Raw genomic sequence first — 22,497 nt, 5'->3', positions numbered from 1 at the left:
TGCACATCTGCTTTTCATTGAGGCCTGCATGTCTCCGAAGACTTGAACGCATTAAACGCTGGCACAAGCACAGTCTCACTCTGGCACTTAACGCAACGCTTAGGTGACTTAAAAGGGAGAGGCGAGAATTATAGAAAATGAAGTGTCACCGAAATAAAAAATCGCCCCAGATTACCACCAATTACAGTTAATAATGGTGTCCAGACCATCTGCTGATCAGATGGAGGGATGGTGTTGTCTGTAGAGAAATAATGATAGTGGAGGAGGAGGAGGAGGAGAGAGATTCATTGAGGGAGACAGCGACATAGACTTTCAACTATGTGATGATGTGGTTTGATCTTTTCAGTACTGTATAGACTGGAATGCTTTGTATGGTAATGTAGTCATAACTGCGTATCTTGGGATAATAGCCATGTTGTTTCAGAGGGGTTGAGCTCTGCTAGATTGGAGACATGTGTCTGCTCGGCTTTATTAGTCATTTATTAGTCACTGAGGGAGAGTTTTTTAGCCAAGGCACAACGTTGCTGAACTTGAACACGACTCTGATCATCAGCCCCTGAAGGCAGCTCGGAATAGGTGTACAATTACAACGCACCCAAACTGACCACGATCCCTAATGTCAAATTTATCCAGTATGTGAAGCGTGTTCAACAATCAATGTAATCACCGTCACAGTGACCGCAACCTTTCCACTAAGGAGTGAGTCGAACCCTAATTATCAGAATTATCGAGCCTGCTTTCATTCATTGTTCCTGTCTATTGTCTTTATTTTTCAGCCTCCATGGTCACAGTGGCTGCATTAATCAGCAGGAAAAAGGATTAGAAAGCACTTTCCACTCACGCTCGTGATGCATCCGAGTTTTATGGCTTCGTGTGCTGTTTTCCCAAAGGATTTTGACAAGGAGGAAGCATGACAAATGGATGACATCAGAGCAGACGTATGGCAGGGTGATTCGAACCTCGTCTTCCCCCTCCGACAACCTCGGCCAAAAAATAATCACACATCTCCCAGAACAAGTTCTCGAATCACCACCTTTATCCCTCTTATAATTACACTATAATTAGCCCGTTTGAAGCATTAGTATATGTATCCAAGTGCAGTGAAGCATATAAACTGGCATATTGCTCCTTAGATTTGACTTCTCTTGTATGTCTCACTGAGCTCGTCGGTTTACCAGTTTGTCATCCTGCAGTAGTGCTCACTGAGAGGAACATGCTACTTTAATTATACAGGAGAGAGGAGGCAGAGGAGCAATACATATCTTGTCATGACATTTCAAACGTGTGATACCACTTTGGATGTAACTTTGGAGTATTATTAGACAGCAAGTTATCAACAGTGGTCGTTTCTTGTCTAAAGGTCCAATTTTACCTTTTTTTTAGGGGATGCAGCTAACAATAGAGTCCTTATTTGGGCCTGCGTCTTTAGTTGGCAATGCTGACATCAGTGGCTCTTTGTGAGGAAGAGCCAGCACATCTGTACATGGTCTCTGTACTGAACACAACACTTGCCCCTGGTGCTTCTGGCACTGTCCTACCTCTTTCTTTCTGTCCCTGCGACACGTCCCTGATTCCACGCCCTTACAACATCACTCCTAACTGGGTCTGAATGCTTCCAACGGTGTATGTCACAGCAGCATCCCACCCTGCCTGCTCCTGAGACGCTGGACAGAATACTGAACTCAGTTAAAAGTGCCCTATGGAGAGTTTTTGATGAACAAACAAAACTTGTGTTTACATTCAGTGTTTCTTACCAAAATGCCAAGTGTATGTATGTATATCTTTGATGTCTAACAAATGTGTTGTGAATGCATTTATTTAGCTTCTGTAGCTTGGGTAATTTTTGAAAAAGGTTTCAGTATCTGTTTTTTTTATACGCATAATATATTTGTTAGTAACCATTAACACAGTCTGTCAAAAACTGTAGTTCCTGGAACGGCCACTTGGGGCTGGCTTCAAAGTAAATCAACCCCAAAGAGTCCCATGTTAAAATGCCAAAATTTACAACAAAAATAAATATGTTAAGAGCCTGATAGAATCTTATTTATCGAATTGTGTAATTTACCCAATTTCCCCCTTCGTAGCAACTGTATGTGGGGTTAATTTTTTATATAAATCAGCCATTTAGATTTGATAATGGCTTAAAGTAATAGACGGTGAACCACTTGCACTGAACACACCACCACACCTCTTTGCCCATTTTTGGATTAGCAACGAGTCAGACACCACCAACATGGTGACAGCAGAGCAGCCTGCTCCTCAGAGACTGTAGTGATAACCTCACAGAGGCTGTGTCCATCTTCATACACGATATCCCTGCTGTCATACACTCATTGCATGTTTGCCTGTTAGTGGCATCAGTGTCATTGGTAATAGGAGTGTACTACTGGTTGCCCCTGCATGTGCTTGTGCAAGATGCAAACAAAATAGGGATCCATTTACAAAAGCAATGGTCTGTTGTGTTAATAGAACTTCAATTTTCGTTTGTTAATCATACACAGTGAAATCCTATTAATCCTTGTACCAAGTCTCAATCCCAGACAGATGAGACAAAATGTCCTCACAACAATGGTTTCTAACAAAAACATCTCAACACAATCACAGGAGGACCTGAACACGCACGGACACACACTCTCTCTCTCTCTCTCTCTCTCTCTCACCTCTTGTCACTGCTGCTGGATGTTTTACATTTCACCTCAGTCCCCGATGCTCTCCCTGGCTTCCACCTCCTGATCAAACAAGGCTTTAACACACAATGAAATGTTCAACGCTGAATTACCATGGCACATTCAATATAAACTGAATTTACTGTTGGGTCCCATCCAAGCCACCATATGTTGAGGAGCCCGTTTCCCCCAACGAGAGCATGACTGATTCTGGTAATGTAGTAAAGCTCTAAATCATCCGAGTGCTAACTTTCTGCAGCAGGGGGGATCAAGACCTTTAACACCCATTTAACACTCTGATTTTAATGTCCTGGAGACATTCAGAAGGTGTCTCTGATGGAGACACTTCAGTCCGTTTGAGCTTTCGTAACACATTCATACATCATGAACGTTGGACACACAAGCACAGACAGGAGAGTCTTTTTTTCCTTAGCCCTTTTTTTCTGGAAGTACGCCTACCTGTTTGTATTGGAATCAGTAAATTAAAGCCACGCGCTGAGGTTTTCAGTGATACTCACGGTCTCTCTCTCCCGACTAGTTGATGATTTTGCCACAAAAGCTCACGCAAACTCCCAAGATAAAACGCATATGAAAGTCAGATGCTGGCTGGAGGTGGAAAATCCAGATGTATTCATAACTTCCCCCTGAAAGCAAATAACACGGAAAAAAGAAACATCTTACAAACAAATGGGAGTTAAAAGCTGCTGTAGGTTGTTTCGCACGGTGGCTCCAAATGGCAGCAAGAGCTTTTGTATCTATTCTCCTGGTGTGTGATCTAGGCATATGGGGTCAAGATTGTGATTGAGTCTATAATGAATTTTTAATAACAGTGGATCACAGGGCTACATGAATGGGAAAGGAGTTGCTTGTTTATCCTCAGTTAAAATAGGCTATACCTGCCTACCTCGAACTCTAAATTGCCGATATACAAAGAATAAACATTGGACCAATTAATGCTATATTGCCCCCGTCTGCTGTGAGTGTAAACAGGGAAACGTTCAACGTATCAATTGAATTCTCATATCAATTTAAAAGGTAATGATATGTGAGTGTGGCTCCAGCTGCTTCCAAGTGGTCAAAATATTCAAAGTGGCAAGTTACCCCCAACCCCAAAAAGTGTAAGTTGCCAAATTTAATGATATCTCAAAGTAAGCAGCTGTAAAATGACTTAATGAAATAGTCTGAAACTGGTAAACTGTTTTCTTTAAATCCATAACTGAATACATTGTAAGATTATAAATCTGACCAGGCTTGCGCTGCCAGTTTTCTGTAGTCGACTGTTTTTTTTAGTTGGTTCTTCTGACTCATTTTGGACATCAGCACAGCACTGAAGGCCTAACCCCAGACACCAGACCTAATACCAGGTGCAGGTTTCTGTAAACCAAGATGTTTTGATTATATTTGATGAAGTGGATATTCTTTAAAAAAGAAAACAAACAAAAAACAGTGGTTGCTTTATGAGCCTGTTCAGAGCCTGTCCAGAGTTCATCTCTATTTTCTCTCTATTGAACTGTACTGTTGTCAATGCTGTGGAACGGAGCAGTAAGCTTTGTTAGAGCATTGTCTCATAACTCCAGTTACATTTTGCTTAGTGTGGGTCTGCTGGATAGGATGGCCACTCTGATATGTGTGTGAGAAAGAGCATGTGCATTCATTCAAGGCCTGTATTGACCGCCTGCCAGTCCATCCTGTGCTTTATGATGACAGTGGTTTTATTTGGTTGTTTGTGCTTTTGTGTGCATGCAAATGGGCAGTTGAGGCCTAATTAAGAAATCTCTAATGATGTGAAGTCATCTTCATGTCACTTGTGGCCATCCTGATCAAATTACCCCTGACTTAAGGCAGGGAAACACTTGGCCTCATGTCAGCAGGTCTTGAAACCTTCATACAGAGACACAGTTGTAAATGCTAATTGGTGCGGACGCTCAGCCAGCAAATTGTGAAAAAGGGAATAAAAAAATAAATAAAAAAACCCCCAGAACAATCCAGAGTTTGATAAACACAACAATTTGCACTGCTTGAAAACAGAACAGAGTTGAAAGACATCTTGCCCTCTGCTAACGGCTCTGAGTGAAGCCAGCGTTGTTCCTCGGGGTCCCCTGGCGATGCTGGACTGTTTGCACTGCTCGCTTTGCCTTTTTCTCTACTTTGTCTTTCCGCCGTGACCCGCGACACGACACACGCAGAGGAGACTGTGGCTCCATCGGCTGTAGGAGGGATATGTGAATAGATGTTCTTTAAACTGAGGATAACATGGCTCACAAAGTTCCCTTGTTTTCTCTTGTCTTTTGTTCGTTCTTGTAACCTTTTTCCTATATTCCAAAACACTTCCTTCCCTGCTTGTCCTGTTTACTCTCCCTCTCCATCTGTTACTCATGTTGTAATATCTTTCTTTTTCCTTTGTCAATCTTTCTTTTTTTCTTTTTTTTTTCAATGCTTTTTCATCTGGAGCCTAAATCCTTAGACTATTTTCACATTTAGTTCATTTTCTTTGCCGGTACTTTTCTGTGTTCTTCCTCACATACATGGTGTTTGGGTGAGTTTATTAATAATAGCTCATGGTGTGTGATAACATTGTCAATAACATCGTTAGGAGAAAATTGAATTTGAGAAATTGAGTTAGGAAAGTTGGAACGGGGGGCGCGTGGCCACCTACACGTGTGTGTGGGGATATCGGCTTTCCCTCCACAAATATTTCCTCATGCACCGACCCCTCCTGTCTCCCCCTTTCATCTTTCCCCTTTCTATTTTTGTTATATTTTTGGTCACATGCATAAAGCTGCTATTTCTAATCAAATATTCGGATTGGATAGACAAAGAATCAGTTTAGAAATGTAATTTACAAAATATGCTCGGAGCCATAAGAAGTAAAACACAATAGAGCTGATAGAAAGAAAAAAGCAAAACAATAAAAATTCCTCTACTTTACATACTTTTGGTTTTTTGCATTTGTGTGTGTAGATGGACATCCAACCTTAACTTAGTGAGGGGCAAAACACCATAAAGAGCATAAAGCCACTAAACTGCTCATTTTCCCTACATAAATGATTCATTTCATTAAATAAATTAAATGAAAGAAATCAAAAATTGAGGTCACTGTTTTTACAAAATGATTGATCATATCAAATTAGAGCAAATAGTGAAGCTATGTAATTAAATGTCTTGAATCTGATTAATACAGTGGTTACACTGGTCCTTCTTGACATATTTATTTGAGTCACTCTTTTTTTCCAAAATGGACACATCGCCTTTAAAAAAAAAAGAAAAAAAAAAGGTTTCTTCACTACTCCAGCAATAATATTTGGCAATAAATCTCTCCAGCGTTATTCTTGCTGTCACCAATCAGGCCTTGCCAAAGAGCTCTCCATATATCATTGGATACTACAGTTGTGGCAGCCAACAATGATTCCTCCAGAGAATATTTATAATCTAATAGGATTTCACCATGTCACTGATGTCATAGATCCCATTGTAAACTGATTATTCTTCCAAGGCTGTCACTAGATCACCGAGTGCAATTTGCTTCGCCCGCTTTGAATGTGAGATTGTCGATGGGTCACACAGCTCTGTTCGCTAAAGCAAAGCTCTGATATGGACACATACCAAGGATGCAGTAGTCTGTGTATAAAAGACTGTAAACATATGTATCAGATAATTCTCTAATCTCTTGTAATGGAGCCAGATTAGTAACAACTTTTCTGGTCCTTTTCCAGTGAATGGTGCCTACTGCTCAGAGAAAGATGTCGATGCTGAGCTGGGTGACGCTGAGGGCACCCTGATGCGATGTGGGCAGAGCCTGCCGCCGCCGGTGGGGGGTCATTCAGGGGGGCTCTACCTCCAAAGCCTCCACTGCGACAGAACCACCCCCGACCTGCTCCTGCAAGACGGCCCTCACCAAGACACCAGGTAATGTGCAACACTTTACCAAACACTTTACTGCCTTTTTACTGTTTTATTATACATATATGTAACATTAATTTGGTTCCTGTTTGAGTTTTGAACGTTTCCTGTTTGGTGTAGTATTACTAACAATATGCAGGTGCAGTGTGTTTTTGATTATTCATGCTATTATGAATCAGATGTACACATACAGTATGTAGCTTGAAAGCTTTACCCAGTCTCGTAAAACACACTGGAGGGGTCCGAAGTGTACACATATATCTTACACTAATGCGATTCTTCTGTTGTGAAATCACCGACTACCGTTGGTCGAGTCAGAAAGAATTCCCAGCGTGTTTCTGCGTTGTGGGGTTCACCCTCCTATACTTTCCCCTTCCTCGCCTCTTTCCCTCGACCTCTCCGTCATCCAACCGAAAGTGCGTCTGGACAAACATTCACCCCTCTCATATTGTCTCTCAATATTTCCCCCCACAGCCAAACAGGAAATGGTGTTCTCGAACAGAAGAGAAAGCGAGGGAGAGGAAGGGGGAGAGGGGATGAAGTCTTTATTAACAACAACGATGACAAAGTCTGCCGGTGGCTTTCTCCGGGGCCCCGAGTTAGCGTTAGCTCCGTTTTTTTTTTCCCCCCGGCGTGCTCATGGGAAGGGACAAAGACGATTCCTTCATGAGACAGCCCGGAGAAAAGAGGGCTCTTCTCACATCACTCAGGGGCTTTGGACAAAATCCATAATGAGCCAACTGACAGGAATGATTATGTAGGAGATCACAGCAACGCATGGAGAAATCTGACCTGGGTTCCCCATTCAGCGGGGAAAAGATTCCCACCATAATACACAGTATTGTAAACGATGACCCTTCATAGGCTGCAATTATGCCACCAAAACAGGTGACTCCCTATTTATCCCCAATGTTGGGTTGGGTTTAACCCCTTTGTGTCATCAAAGCCCATCAGGTGGACACACTAGCCAGTGGCCTCTCTGTCTCGGTAGCCATCTACCCCTCCCCCCCTCTATTCTTAGTCATAAATACCCATTCATATCCTCTCACTACTAGAAGATCCTGTTTCATTTATTCATAAAAAAGAACGCTTTGGATCAACAGCAGGGGATGCTACCTGGTAACCAACGTTACCTCATGTTACCAAATCCATAACATGGCGTAGGTAAAATGATGGTTTGCTCCATGGGGGCCCCCTTCCAATAAATGAAATGTTTTCGGAGCAGTTTATTTACGATGACACCGTTTTTTTATTTAAACTGGGTGAAGAACCGGAGGAGGAGACAGAGGCAGGGGGCTCAACGCTGACCAGACTGTGTCTGTCATCAGTCTGTGAGCTGAAAGCGCTCATATTCCTCTGTGTGTTTTTCTCCTTACAGATCCTCCTCTGCCTTCCAGAGGACCCTGCTGGGGGCCTCCCCTAGCCCGGGCTGCGGCAGTGCCAGTGGGGCTCGCTCCTCTCTGCCTTACCTAATCAAACAGGAGAACTCAATGGGTTATAAGACCTCCGGCACGGGGTCTGGGGTCCATAGCACGTCTCAGGCCGGGTTTCAGAACTGTAGAGCGGGCCACGTTTTGGGGGTGCCGAGGGACAAGACAGTCGGAGTTCCACACATTAGCAGCAGCGCTAGTGGCGTCTTTACAGCGGGCGGTGTGGGCAGTGCTGTGTCGAGGGACGTGGTGCAACCGTTTAATAATGAAGATGGCTCCTCCCCGCTGGCTTTGTCCCCAACTGGGTGCCATCATTCAGCGCGGCTGCTCAGCGCTAGCAGTCTGAAGAAACGCTGCCTCTCCCTGGCCTCGCAGTCCTCCGCCGCCGCCGGCACCAGCGGCATCGCCGCCACAGGGTCCCCATCGGCTTCTGGCGCCGCTTCCGAGGAGATCAATATCACCGCCATCATCTGCTCCTCCTCCCAGATGTCGATGGTGGCGTGCGTCAACGGGTTCCGCACTAACCTCTCTCCCAGCCACACCAGCAGCGCCGGCTTCTCCTCCTCTTCCTCCTCCTCCTCTACGTCCCCACCCTCCAACTCGTGCTCACGGGAAGCCCTCCAAAGGCCCCCGCCTCGCGGCAGCCCCCAGCAGGCCACGGTACAGGAGAGCTGTCAGCTGTCCTCACCTGCCACCTGCCTGCTGTCTCTCTCCTCCTCCTCCTCCTCCGCGTCCTCCTCCTCGGTGTCGTCAGTGGAGCCGGAGCAGGGCCAGGGGCTGTGCGAGGAGCAGGGCTCCATGCTGCAGGGGCGTGGGGCCGGAGGAACGGCTGAGGGAGGAGTAGGGGGGGGAGGAGGAGGAGGCGCGGACGGGTTGGGGCTTCTGATGAGTGGGGCGCTGATGTCTGGGACGCTGCACTCGGGGCCCGATGCCGGGGCCCTCCTGGACAGGGGCCAAAGATCGGGGGCTGCCCTCAAGCAGGAGCCCCTCGATGACTTCTCCCCGAGCGAGGACGAACTCTTTCAGCACCACTACCATCATCATCACCATCACTTGAGTGGTCGCAGTGGGCACCTTCGTCACCCCCACCACCCCCCTCGTCCTGCCATGCCTCCGCCCTACCACCTCCACCAGTACGTGGGGCCCGGCCCCGGGGGGCTGCTGCACCACCAGAGCCAGCAGACGGCCTCAGCCTCTTCCCTGGGACACAAACAGACCTCTGGAGGCCCCGCTGGGTCCCACGCGGCCCCCGAGCAGGAAGACGCCGTTGGAGGAGCGCTGGGTGATAAGCAGGTCTGTCGCTGGATTGATTGCAGTGCTGCGTACGAGCAGCAGGAGGAGCTTGTGAGGCATATTGAGAAAGTCCACATCGACCAGCGCAAAGGTGAGGACTTCACCTGTTTCTGGGCTGGCTGCATTCGCCGATACAAGCCCTTCAACGCACGCTACAAGCTGCTCATTCACATGAGGGTCCACTCCGGGGAGAAACCCAACAAGTGTATGGTGAGTCATCACAAACCACTACAATTATCCACCCAACATTTATCAACCCCCCCCCCAAAAAAAAAACACACTAGACAGTAGAGGTTACAGTCTAGTGTTGCTGAAAATCCCCTCACATCTCCACTGTCTTACTTTCTCCTTTTGAAAGTATTAGGTTATATTCATTGGTTTATTATGAGAGTAGTTGGTTCCATAATTGCAATCATCTGTGAAGAAATTATTTTTTTGTTTGAATTCAGCACAAGAACATATTTCACAAAATAACACAGTACTTGTACATGATTTTTTTTTCCTCAACAAGATACATGTACCTTGTGTCCAAAAACAAGCCCGGACTTGCTTCATTGCTGATTACTTTTCAACAGAACCTTTTATTATGTTTTGGTTGAGAAGCAGTTATGATTGTAATTCCTGTATTTTTAGTGGGGCATGTTAAAAAAAAAAGAAATTCTTCACTGAAGATGTGAGCTGCTATAAGGGAAGGACAACCTCGGTAGTATAAATAGATTTGTGGTTGTATTCTTTACAGGTAAGGCTCCAATTCCACAAGTCAACACACTAATCAATGTCAAGCTGTCATTCCCCCGCGTCCCTTAGCAAATGGAAAAAGCCCTCCAACCTTAAGAATGATTTAGTCCAAATACACAATTAGTCCACAATTTGTGTAGGGCAAAGCCATGTTTATTTTCACAAGCACTCTGTTTTTTGAGAAGGGATTCAGATCATGAAAAGCCAACACATATGGTTAACATAACTAAACAATGCCTACACTTGATCCATTTAAATGGGAGCTTTAAATGTTTAGCTGTCCCACAAGTATTAAGTGAATTGGCTCCATATCCAAGCTAAACATGAGGAGAAATGTAGTAGTCTGGAGAAGGGAGCCGCAGAGGGATAGTCGGTAACATTTGCTAGTCTTGCTCAATTCACGGCTTCACCCAAAGCCCCTGTCAGAAGTGGTCCTCCTCAAGCTCAGGAAGCCGTCCAAATCCTAATTATTGAAAAAACGAAGTCTGCAATATTGTTAAAACACCTGCTTTATCTCAGGACCTGACCCCCCCCCACCCCCCCGCACCCCCCTCGAAAAGAAAAAAGAAAATTCATGTCTTATTTATTTTTCTAAATAACTTGTATAACAGTGGCTTGTTGTAAGCTGTATTTTATGATGCTGTTGGCCAGGTTGAATTAGAAATTCATGGTGGCTCAACTGATTCTGAAAGTTGTTAATGCACATCTGAGCTGAACGCCAAGCGAAGCCAAGAAGACATTAACTCAACTGTTGCTGCTGCTCTCTGTCTTTGCGTCACTCGGTGGTATTAGCATTTCTGCTGCCTTGACTCAGCGTGTACTAAAAAGTTGGAAGTAATTTGCTGCATTGCGTGCCCCAACTGTTAATTCAGCTTTAGTTGCGTCAGTTGCGTTGCATTATAGGCTTTCTTTACACTTGTTGTTGCTGTTGTTGTTGTTTTTGCTGCTGCTCTTTGAAGCATTGTGTGGTCGTGCCTTTGCTCCATTTAGGGCTGCAGTTACATTTGGTTGACACATGTTTATGGAGTAGAGGTGTATGCTTAAATGTATCACTGTGAAGGTGTGCGCAGGCGTGTGTGTGTGTGTGTGTGTGTGTTTATGTGTGTTTTTGGAGATGTTTGCCATATGTGAGCGCTAGAACAATTCAGCTCAGTGTGGATGAAACACTGGACTCTGTCTGCGGACATGAGGCACTGTGAAACTCTGCTACACACCCTAACCTCATGATCACCCCTTATTTCCAGCAAATTCACATCCACACACACACACACACACACGTATTCGCAGCCATGCAGCAATGTGAAAATGGGGATATTGTTTCTTTTGACTCTCACAATAGGAAGTATTGATTCCATGTACAGTATGTTTGGTTGTAACACTCCTGCTTTTCCGACAGAACGTAAACAGAAATGTGAAATGTTTTCAAGCTTGAATCAACACATCTAATCAGCAGGGATTGAATGTGTGTTGATCTGGGACTTCAGCAGATAAACCTGGAGGGCCAGAGAAAATAAACCTGCTCTCCGTGCGTGTTTATAAGTGTGTTTGTGTTTGTATATAGTCTATACGGATTTACTAAGTGCTCTACCTATAGGAAACCTAGCGTCTCTGTTCGCATCTGAAAAAGCGTGCATGCTCGTGAATTTTAGTTGTGTCCATCCCAAGTCCTTATTTTTATTTATTTATTTATTTTTGTCTGGACTTGTGTGCTTTTTGGCCAGTAGCACTGATACCTCTTGTGTTTGTTGTGCTCATGCAATAGACAAAGGCATTTGAGTATTTGAGCAATTCATACGGAGGAAACAGATGAGACATTCTGTTTTAGGACCAAATGCCCTAGAAAAACCAGGGCTAATCCCTTTATTATCTTTCCAGCAGCAGATTCCAGCCGGCGCTTATGAAGCAGGCCTTTCCTCACATCCAAACATAACACATCTTTGTCTCTCACTCTCTCTCTACATATACATATGTAGAAAGTGAGAGAGAGAGAGATGTATGTACTGTACAGCTGCACAGCATTTGCTCCATGCTGTGTCTTGGCAGGAAAAAGTCATTATCACAACGTACAAGTTGTACCCCGACCCCTGCTTGGGCCTGTCACAGTCTGTACCTGGCTAATATTTTAAGAAATTCTTCATTAAAAAAAAAAAAGTCAGTTCCTTCCATATGTAGATGGCTGACATTGTAACTCAGACAATTCTGCTGCCTTTTAGAAAATATGCTTAGTTTCCTCTCCCCTCCAATTAAAGCCGGCCCTGGGCTGTTGTGTAGGGGCAGGCAAGCAATGACGGACACTCGGGCAAAAAGGAAACAACATAATCTCTCTGCAATATCCTGTTGTGTTTCATGCTTAATTCACTTGTTGTTTTAGTTTATTACATTTTTTCCCTGCGTCTGCATAAATATTAAAAATATATCCAGCAGGAGAAGCCCTGACATGGTCCTAGACTTTGATATTGTTCTGCTCTGTCAGTGCCTGGCCCAGCGGATTTGAAGTGTCTGAAGGCTGGACTGTGAGCTACGAAGGTCAGAAAATATCCCTGTGAACCAGCGAGGCTGATCTGCGTGGAGAGGACAGAGCATTTACATGGCATGGAGTGACTTCAGGCCAAAATTACAGCACTGCACTTTATTTGGTTTGTTTGGCAGTAGCAGTTTTGGTTAGATGTCAGAGAAAAACTCACCCATGAAGTAAGACTTTCAGAACAATAGTATGCTTTAAATGGTATTAGAGGAGGTTATATTGTTGCAGCCAGTGGTCCAAGGCATGAAAAATGATTCGGTGGTTTTCTTATGCCACTGTATTTACATGCAAAATTTCACAGTGAAGAATCTTTTGGGAAGAATAGTATTTTTAGGAATTCTAACTAAAGCACAGTTTTGGTGCATTATGTGCTGTAAATGTCAAAGGTACCATTTTATTATGACAGCTCTGGTTTGGATACAACAGCAAGGCTTCAGTTGAAATTTTATTTTTGCACCTGGCATGTGGACAATTTTATTAAAGCATGCTTATTATGTTTTGTGTAAAGTCAAGTAAGGCAATCCCACAGGCGATTTATGTGTCATTAAGTACAGAGATAAACATGTTTTCATAGTGCAGCATGCCCATAGTAATTTACTGTATTACATTATTATTATTATTTTATGTTCCAGAATTCATAACACTTAGGTGATGTAATTGACAATTTATTTGAAAACAAAACATAATTCTGCCATAAAAGGTTAGATTCACATACTTTAGTTTTCATGTTATCTTAGTGCGAGCCGCCCGTTTCACAATGATAAAACGCAGCCAGCATTAGCTGCTTAATGGGACCCTGTCCAAACACATTGACATGTGTACACGCACAAACACCAAAACACACACACACATGCTCACTGACACTCAGTCAAACCACTTGTTGAAGGAAAGTTGGATGTTGAGGCCTGCTGGAAAAAAAGTGTAGATCATGGAATTTCCTCTTTTTCCACTGGTGTGAAACCAGCAAACATATATATTTAGATTTACTAGACTGATTTTTGGAAGAGAGTGGCAAAATCCCTCGGCAGCAGACGCTGAGACGTAGAGCGCCAGCCAGTGCCAAGATGGCGTGTGTTTTCAGGGGTAAATGGAGTCTTTTGTGAGCAATCAGCTCAGACGCAGGAGATGAAACAGTGAGTGCCATTAGCTAATTAAAACTAAGGTTCAGCACATGACCTGACTTTTCCTCTGAATGCCGCCTGAAACCGGAGCTGTCTGGGCACAGGGCGCGGGCAGCGAGTGACGTTGATATTAATGTGTTTGTACCCGTATGGGCCTCTGACACTCGGTTTAGAAGCCACGGTTTCTGAGCCTCGCTCTCGAACCGGTGGCTCCCAAAAGCTACCTGCAGTCAAGCTCAGCTCACTTTGAGATGATCCTCAAAAGCACTTACTGTATGTGGTTATTGTATTTTGTATGCACCCAGTGGCAACAACGTGCAGACATTTAAACTTGACCCAAGCAACTGAGGCATGAAAGGAAACCAGCAACACAAAACATTATGGATCAACAAGGCCAAGTGGTTCCTTAGGCTGGACACACACACACACACACACACACACACACACACACACACACACACACACACACACACACACACACACACACACACAGATTCAGTGGGAGAGAAGAGGTCTATATGGCTCATTTAAAGTAATCAGGGTCAACAGGCGAGAAGAGGCACTGATTCAGCATGTCAAGAGTAACTGCATGCTTAGGAAGCAGAGCTACTAAAGTCTCTTCAATTGGCAATGCAAAGACCTTATCAGGTCCAGATAAGAACCTGCTACAGATCAACTTATGGTACTTATCCTTCCTCTTTCACACCATTATATCATTTTCAGAATTAGTGTTGTCAGTCATTCCCAAGGAAAATGAGTTCATCAGGTAGCTTGATAGTCTAATTTCTCTCTACAAACCCATAATCCCATCCTGTGGTTCTCCTCCGTCTTCCTGTCAGGACTGCAGCGCTGCTTGGCAGTGCAGCCGTCATGCAAATTGTAACACAACACTGTCCATATGTGATAGTGGTATGATGAAACAGCTGGCGGAGGGGCTCTGCGACTGATGTTTTGGCATACGAATGAAAGGCCTGGATGGATGGATCTTGCTTGTTTTCCTTGTTGAGCAGCCCAGGCCAACTTTTTGTCAGGACCAAAAAGTTTTCCAGTCAATCTTTTACAGTAATGCAATCCAGTACCCCCCTCCCCCCAACATCACCCCCAACATCCCTCTCCCCCACTATCCATCATTTATATCTGAATTAAAGCCTGCTTTGATGAACTCAACACTTCCTGCATCTACACAACCACAACACACGTCTCACTGTTGTGTCGACAACTAATCTTTCAATCCATTTATTTTACCTTTGCCATTACACATAGCCATTCATTGATCATTAATTATCCCTTTCATGTAAACCATAAACTGGTGGGCTGCTCTATGCTGTAGACATATTAAATATTTATGTAGCACATTCTGCCAAGGTTTGATTCAGGAACCTCCTTTAAAGGTAGTCCTACTTTTAATCCAATTACTTCTAAATATATTTAGACTTTAATTAAAATATATTTGATCTTAATGGCTACGTAGGTTGAGGTCTGTCTTTAATGGCATTGCAAACAGTTAACTGGTAAAAGCCTTTTCGTTTATTAAAGAGAGGCCTTGTCAGAAAAGAAAAATAAACAAAAAAAGCAGTGATTTTAAGCATCTGGCTATTTAAAATGTTCTTAATGTTCTGGTTTATTTAATTTATTTCAAGATCTAAAGCGTTCAAAAGTTTTAAATTCTATCTCTGCGTTAAAGTTTCAGTTGCGTTTTCTTTCCAGTCAGTAAGATACACATCAGCATGTCAGCATGTCCTAATTACATCTTAAATTCAACAGAGCTTTTGGTATGTTTCGATTGGAGAGGTGACAGAATTAGGACCAGTATGCATACTAAATTCACTCGACTGAGCATGGCGTTCATGGAAAACTGTGCCTCTGAAGCAGCGCACAACAGAAACACTCCTCACAGCTGGCTCACGTATTAAATGTTGGGAGCAGGTTTTTTTTAATATATTTTTTTATTTTATTCATTTCTTTGTCAAGTTTCCAAAGTGGAAATCGCCAGAGCCGTTTCAAGGATGCAGTTTTATGGATCTCCAGGCGTGCACACTTTGTATCACTTCCTGTTAGTACAGAGGAGTAAAGTATGCATGATAATTTCTCAGGACTTGCCACTCGTACCAAAAGTTGTCCAGTGTTGCTGGTCCAGCTTGTTGCAACACACAACATTTGCTCATTAACTTTTAGCCCGGTTGACTGAGCTGGGACCACAGGGCTGGAACTTGTTCACCATGTGAGCAGCTTTCATTGAAATAACTGATGTGATATGTTTGGATTCCTCAACCAAGGTTTTGAAGCTCCATTTCTGGTCCGACAACATGTACCTGTCCATCACTGTGTACAGCAATGGATGGACCCCCCCCCGACCTGGTTGTATTTCATGAATACAGCTAACAGTCGACATGGCTGTTATGTACATAGTGAAGCATTTCTCGCTTCACTTCTTCTTCGCTTCTTGTAAGTCTACACTGGACTCTCTTCGTAGCTTTAAAAGGTCAAGCCGCTCCAGCTACCTTGCTTTCAACCTCATAACCAGGTATCAAAGCATGGAGGATTTACTACATGTGATACACTCTAATTGCATTTGTCTGGAATGCAATATTTTGAGTTTCCCCATTTCCTCAACATTTAATCACGCTCTGGTATCGGAAACCTGAAGACCCAGGGCTGAGTCTGGTTATACATTGCATAGAGATTGTGTCATAATTGCGTCCCATCCGAAACCTTAATCAGTTTAACCTCTCTGCTGAGCCAGATCAGTTTACTAATACATGGGAGAGATGAAGCCGGGGTGTGTGTTCGGGTGTCTCTGTCACGTTCACGGGGGGTGAAGGGGGGTGAGACTGTTGCAGGGATGCAAAACCGGTTCATACAGCAGAGAGAGAGAGAGAGAGAGAGAGAGAAAGAAGGCGGGCGGATGGATGGATGGATGGAGAAGAGCTGTGGGATCTCTGTCTTAGGTCATGGGGCCTTTTTAGACTCCCCTTCTAGAGTCTTAAAATTTTCCCTGGTTGTTAGAGCTCAATAGCGGTGTCTCTTGGTTGTATACCGTCATGGATCATGTGCAATGTGGAGGCGGACTTAACCGTTTCTTCTCTGCAGCGCAAACAGATAATTATAGCCAAAGTCGCATTTTACGAGACAAAGACATAACAGGCCCTTTCTGCTCCGAGGCTTCCATCCTAACCCACTCCTCACAGTCGCACACTGGCCTCGAACCTGTGCCAACACACAATTTGTACCACAGAAGCCAGTCTGCAAACACACACACACTAAACAGGTCAATTGCTTGTGTATACTTTGTGTGTGTGTGTGTGTGTGTGTCTTGAACAGAGGTAAATCTCTTAGTGCACCCAGATGTTTGTTTTTGTTTTTTGCTGACTTGTCAGTGTGGCAGAGGGCACAGCATAGAACTGAGTCCAGAGCAACATCTACCCCTGACCGCCTTCACATTACCCACCAAACAAGCAAACAAGAAGGACATTTATACACACCAGGACCACTTCTGTCTCAGGGCCACACCACAGCCCCAGGACGACAGTATCCCTCCACCCAGCCCAGACCCACACCGCTCCGCACTCGGCTCAGGCTAGACCTGCAGCTAATATATATATGAGAAACTGAGTTGCTACCGTGCAAAATAAACACCAAGAGTAGTATGGATAAATTATGTAGCGAAAGACATGTTTACATTTATGGTGTCAAGTTTAAATTATGCACTGCGGTGTTCCGTGGTTAGAGTGCCGGGTTTAATTTGAATGTTTGAGAAACGCAGTGAAGGTTGAAAGAAACGGAGCCAGACAGGCAATTCACTTCTACTGATGTCATCCCAAAAAAGACATTTTTTTTTGCCCAGAATTCATCACAAGGCATTATGCATGACAAGTGATTTGGTATGCGCTGAATGCGGACTAAAGAGAGGCATTTTTGAGGCATTAGCGAAGCCGTTGCGCGCAGAGCTCAAGCGTTTGTTACAGGTCAAATGAGCTCTCCAAGCTGAGACGTGTGTGTGTGTGTGTGTGTGTGTGTGTGTGTGTGTTTACACTGTCAAGGCCTTCAGTGTGTTTTCAAACACCCAAGAGAGAGTGAAGAGAACGAAGAGAGCTCCCAGTGGAAAGATCCAAGTCAGAATATCGAGGCACGGAGCGGTGGTGTTAAACGCCACATATATCAAAACACTGACATTAACCAAAACCACATCTAGTGTAATGATTGATAATAAGAGCGAGGTCGGAAATTAGAGAAGGAGAGAGACGGGACCAAAAAGCCTCTCAATGGGACACTTAAGGACACGATGCACACAATGATACACTAATTTTTTATTGCTGTTTTTTATGATAATTTGACCCAGCAGAACTGGCACCACACAAGACTGATATTTAAGATGGGATTTACCTCTCCCCCGTAGAGTTTTACACCCCAATGATCTCTAACTGTCTCCAGAAAGAAGCCCCACTCACTTTCTGTTCACGTCTGAAAACATCTGTTTCACATTCGGCCTGTTCAGCTTTGGAATTAGTTTAACATCGATGTAAAAGGGTTTATACAGGGTTTAGAGGCAGAATGGTTTGGTTATTCGGGAGAATTACAGTAGAAGCAAGAAGCCTTTAAGTCGAAGCATATCCTTTTTTCCCTTTTCCCTCTGTTCTCTCAGCTTCTAATAACAGCGATCTGTCATCCAGTGTCACGTAGCAACTGTCATTTCGCTCGCAATGCGTAAAAAACATTGGTATCGCAAGTATGCCACTTTTGTTTTCAAAGAAATAAGGCCAAGAAATTTAGATTGGGTCAGATGTGATTTAAAGTTCTGCAAGGAAATAAATTTTGTATGAGGGGAAAAATACTGTATTGTAATGTGCCTGCACCCTAACTGGCAAATTATTGTGAGGTGAGCGAGCACCAGGCCTGGGAGTCATATTACAGCGAGCGCAAACATACGTCTGTTGAAAAAATATAAAGGAAATATTCCATAAATATGAAAACATTTACCAAAGAATACCAGTGATTAGTGGAACGTCGGGGTTTTTGCCAGCGGAGTCCGTCGTAATTGCACTGGAATGGGGAGTGGTTTTACTCTCAAATAAATGTCTTTTCCTATAGGACAGTGGACACAGACATGTCGGTGTGGACTGCATTACTGGATATGAAGAGGCAACTATATACTGAAATGTGGTGAATTGATTTATTGAAAAGTGAATGAATGGCGATGTGCTCGCTGAGGACGGCTGAGCTGTGATTGGACCTGACACCCCGAGTGTCTAGCGCAGCCTGATATATTGCAACCAGCCATATCCACATAACTGGAAACTGGACCCTGAAACCCACAGAGAGCAGAAAAGAACACAACCTTGGCAAGCCGAGGAGTGAACAAATCAAGGGGCACCGTGGCATCTCAGTTGCACCACATTTCTTGGGCAGCTGCTTTTTTACCCAAAAGGCTTTGTGGTCTGGTCCCCCTCCAGAGGGTTGCATAAACGCTCTCTCTTTCCCTTCGCCCTGCTGGAATCCAACGGGCTGGTGTTGATCACAATGCCATGTTGACCTATTGTTTAATTTTGCTGGCATGTTTTCTGTCTGAATACTATAGTGCTTCTGGCATGGAGGCATTTGGCTTGGCAACTCTGCTGGGCTTCTGCAATGTTTATTTGTTGTCACGTCAGAGTTATAGAGTCGCCAGTGTATGCTACAGTACGCGTGAGCCTTTACACAGCTGTGTCAACTCTTGACTTGTGTGGACAACGGTTGGTTGGCCAAAAAGGGAGAAGGGCTTTTATTTCGTTACCTAACTAAGTCTGTACAATGCAGGAACGCTGTGACTTGGGCCGTGGTTTTCTTTATATCAGGTTGTCACACAGGAATTTAAGCCAGTAGAGAAGATTTAAAAATAAAAATATTATATTATAGTCGGGAACACGGCCGACAAGACAGTCCTTGTTCACATTTAAACCGAAAATAGAATTGAATATGTTAGCATGAAATATCCTCTGGTACCACCAATAATCAATACTTTTATACTGTTAAAACTGCTACCAGCAAAAGTGGTTACTTTGGTTTTCTGGCCTGATGCTGTGGTTTGGTGGTCTGTGTGTGTGTGTGTGAGTGAGTGAGTATGTGTGTGTTTTCTTTCTAGTACATGAGTGGTTAATGTCAGGAGTTGTTGTCGGAGCCAAGGCATCTTTCCAGACCTGTGGCAATAACCAAAGATGCCAATTTCTCCATTACCAGCAGCCTCAATAGACCAGAATGGAATGCAATCACAGACATGTTGCATTTTGAGCAAGCAGTGTAGCACATTTTCTTTTTTTTTGGACAGTTTTCACTCTGGGAGATTACGGCAGTTGCTGTAAAAAAAGGAGAGAGCTCGACTCTAGACTCTTAACTTTCTTGCGATTATAGAGTTGCCGACATGTAGAGATGGCCGGTGCAGATTTAAGGTTATTAGACTTTTGGACCCCACGAAGAAGAACAGCAGCTGTGGAGGAGAAAGTCAAATAAATGCCTGAAATACAAACGTTAAAGCGGTAGGCAGACTCAGCGGAGAAGTCACGGTGGAAAGAGAAAATGATGGATGATGACGGTGATCCAATAAAAATATCACCTCACAGCTCCGGCCAATCATCACATTGGACGGCGCAGTATTTGTCTAACGGTCTAACAAAAGAGCAATAAAGTTGATCAATTAAATATCAAGTTATTGTCCTCGCTGGCTGTTGCCGAGTTGGCCGCAATACCGCCTGAGCCACAGAGTTTGTTGAGGTATATAACACCCCATTGTCAGGCTGGGGCGAGAGACGGCCCTTATTGGCAGAAGGGGGTAAAAAGAGAGATGAGAGAGACAGAGAGAGAAAGCGAGAGTGAGAGCGGAGGCAGGTGTGAGTGAAAGGTGCTGGACAGATTGAAGCCCGGTTGTCAGAGGACGCCGTAGCTCATGAGCCCGTCAAGCGGGATCCCATATTGACTTGCCAGTAACATCAGTCCAGGCGCCGGCTCGGAACACAGATCATGTTTAGGATTTTCATTGTGTAACCCCGTAGTCTGTCTTTTTCATGCCAGGTTCGGATTTCGTGAATGGGTTTATAATTAATGCCTCGATGGTTACTAATGGCTGCGGCACTGGAAGGTTTGTGTTGCACTCTAATTAGCCATTATAAATGGTTAGGATTGCGAGTGAGAATAAAACACAACTGTCACAAGACAAAGTGGGATGGCTCCTATAGAAGTCTCACTGGGCGAGAGGTCACAGGATCACGTCTCCTCACCAGAGCGAAGAGCTAAGACAGAAAATATTCAGTGGTTATTTATTCCATAAATCTTCTTTGTCTTCCAGTCAACAACACTAAAGAATTTCTCATTTTTGCAGTGGAGCAAACATCCTCATGTTTCTTGGCATAAATAAGATGATTTACATGGTCAACATTTCAACTTTGAAACTGAACCGTGTTGGATTCATGTAAAAGCTTGGGTTAAGGTTAAATTATAGGTAAGGTAATAAACCCACCTTGTTCATAACACTGTGTGACGGTAAGACTCTTCTCCAATGTGACGTCTTTGTGTTTTTTCCTCCCATCAGGATGCAGGACAGTCCAAAACCCAGACCTGCTAAACTTTTAAACTTTAAACTGTACATACAGCGTGAAGGAAACAGAAATTATTTTTCATCAGTGATGAAACTGATACGCAAATATTTCTCAGTAAAAACAAAAAGAAATCATCGCACAAAGCTCTGTCCTCTGTCCTTAGCATTGATGTGGATGCGATCAGAAACACGATCCGGTGTTTGTTACAAGCAGAGCCTGTCTCTCAGGGAGCCCAACAGCTAACCTCTGTTCATACAGTTGAGCATAAAGTATGTCTGTATGAAACGGATTTGACACCCTGAGCTTTTGCCCAGAAGGAAAATTTAATATGCTCGGGGCAAAAGAAGAATCGGCTCAGTTTGGTTCTCCGCTAATGCTGCATGATAACACAAAAGACATATCCTCTTCCCTGACGGTCCGCTTCATCTCTCTGAGAACTTGACCCGATTTTCCTTTTTTTTTTCTCCTTTCAACCTGGTGAACCGGTAAACCCCAGGCCGCCTGGTTTAAGAGGAAATCACATCTTAGCTCTCTAATCTGATGCAGGGCTGCGGAGCTGGTAGACGTTTGAATGAAGGCCTCTGAATCACAACAGGTTAAGTGCTTCCATGAAGCCTCAGCACGTTGTTGTGCAGCCAGGCTCGCACACAGTTGCCAGGCCTCCACCGCAGGAGCAGGGGTTCAGAGCCATCACGGCACTTCCTCCTCAATCTCCAGCAAAACAGTCTGTGAGAGGAACAAAACAGCTGGACCGGCTCATTATGTGCGCGGCCTCATTTAGTCATCATAGGAATGCTTCCTGTTGTGCCATCCACATAGTTTTTAATCTGGCCCCCCCAAACTATTCAGGCATGAGTGCAAAATGGCTGTTAAGAACAATTTCTTTAGTCATTTACATGACTACTTCCTCCCACCAATTTATCGGCTGAGCTCGCTTGTTCATTCGCATCTGGACAACACTCCCTCGCTTTTAGTCATTTTGCCATGCGCTCTCATATCTCATCGTTCATAAATCACACCCTCCCAGGAATTAGGCAGCACACAGGGGAGAAGAGATGTGTCAAGCGAAAACAAAGCAAGTGTCTGTAAATTCATTTCTGTTTTGAAAAAAGCAAAGACAAAAAAAAAAAAAAAAAGCTCAGCCGCTATCTTTGATTAAAATTAAAGCCCTATTCGCAGCAGATGAGGCTGGCTGCTAAAAGGGTCCCGCTTCACAGTGGAAATGATATGTGTAAACTATGTAATGCAAATGTTTTAGCC

The 22,497-nt window shown here is 44.0% G+C and overlaps 1 protein-coding gene across 2 annotated transcripts in view; it reads left to right on the top strand.

Moving 5' to 3' along the window:
• The window catches only part of glis1b (GLIS family zinc finger 1b), a 68,466-nt gene that overhangs the window by 20,895 nt on the left and 25,074 nt on the right, over positions 1–22,497 (top strand). For both annotated transcript variants that reach the window (XM_085774102.1, XM_085774103.1), the window contains exons 3-4: positions 6,380–6,572; positions 7,945–9,499. In XM_085774102.1, coding sequence (XP_085630228.1) covers positions 6,380–6,572; positions 7,945–9,499 — 1,748 coding nt within the window. The remainder of the gene's footprint in view (positions 1–6,379; positions 6,573–7,944; positions 9,500–22,497) is intronic.

Source organism: Trachurus japonicus, chromosome 4 (assembly GCF_045865225.1).
Source record: "Trachurus japonicus isolate A0001 chromosome 4, Traja_1.0".
Taxonomy (NCBI): Eukaryota; Metazoa; Chordata; class Actinopteri; order Carangiformes; family Carangidae; genus Trachurus; species Trachurus japonicus.
Note: the sequence above shows the minus strand (reverse complement) of the source record. Positions and strands in the feature narration are given on the sequence as shown.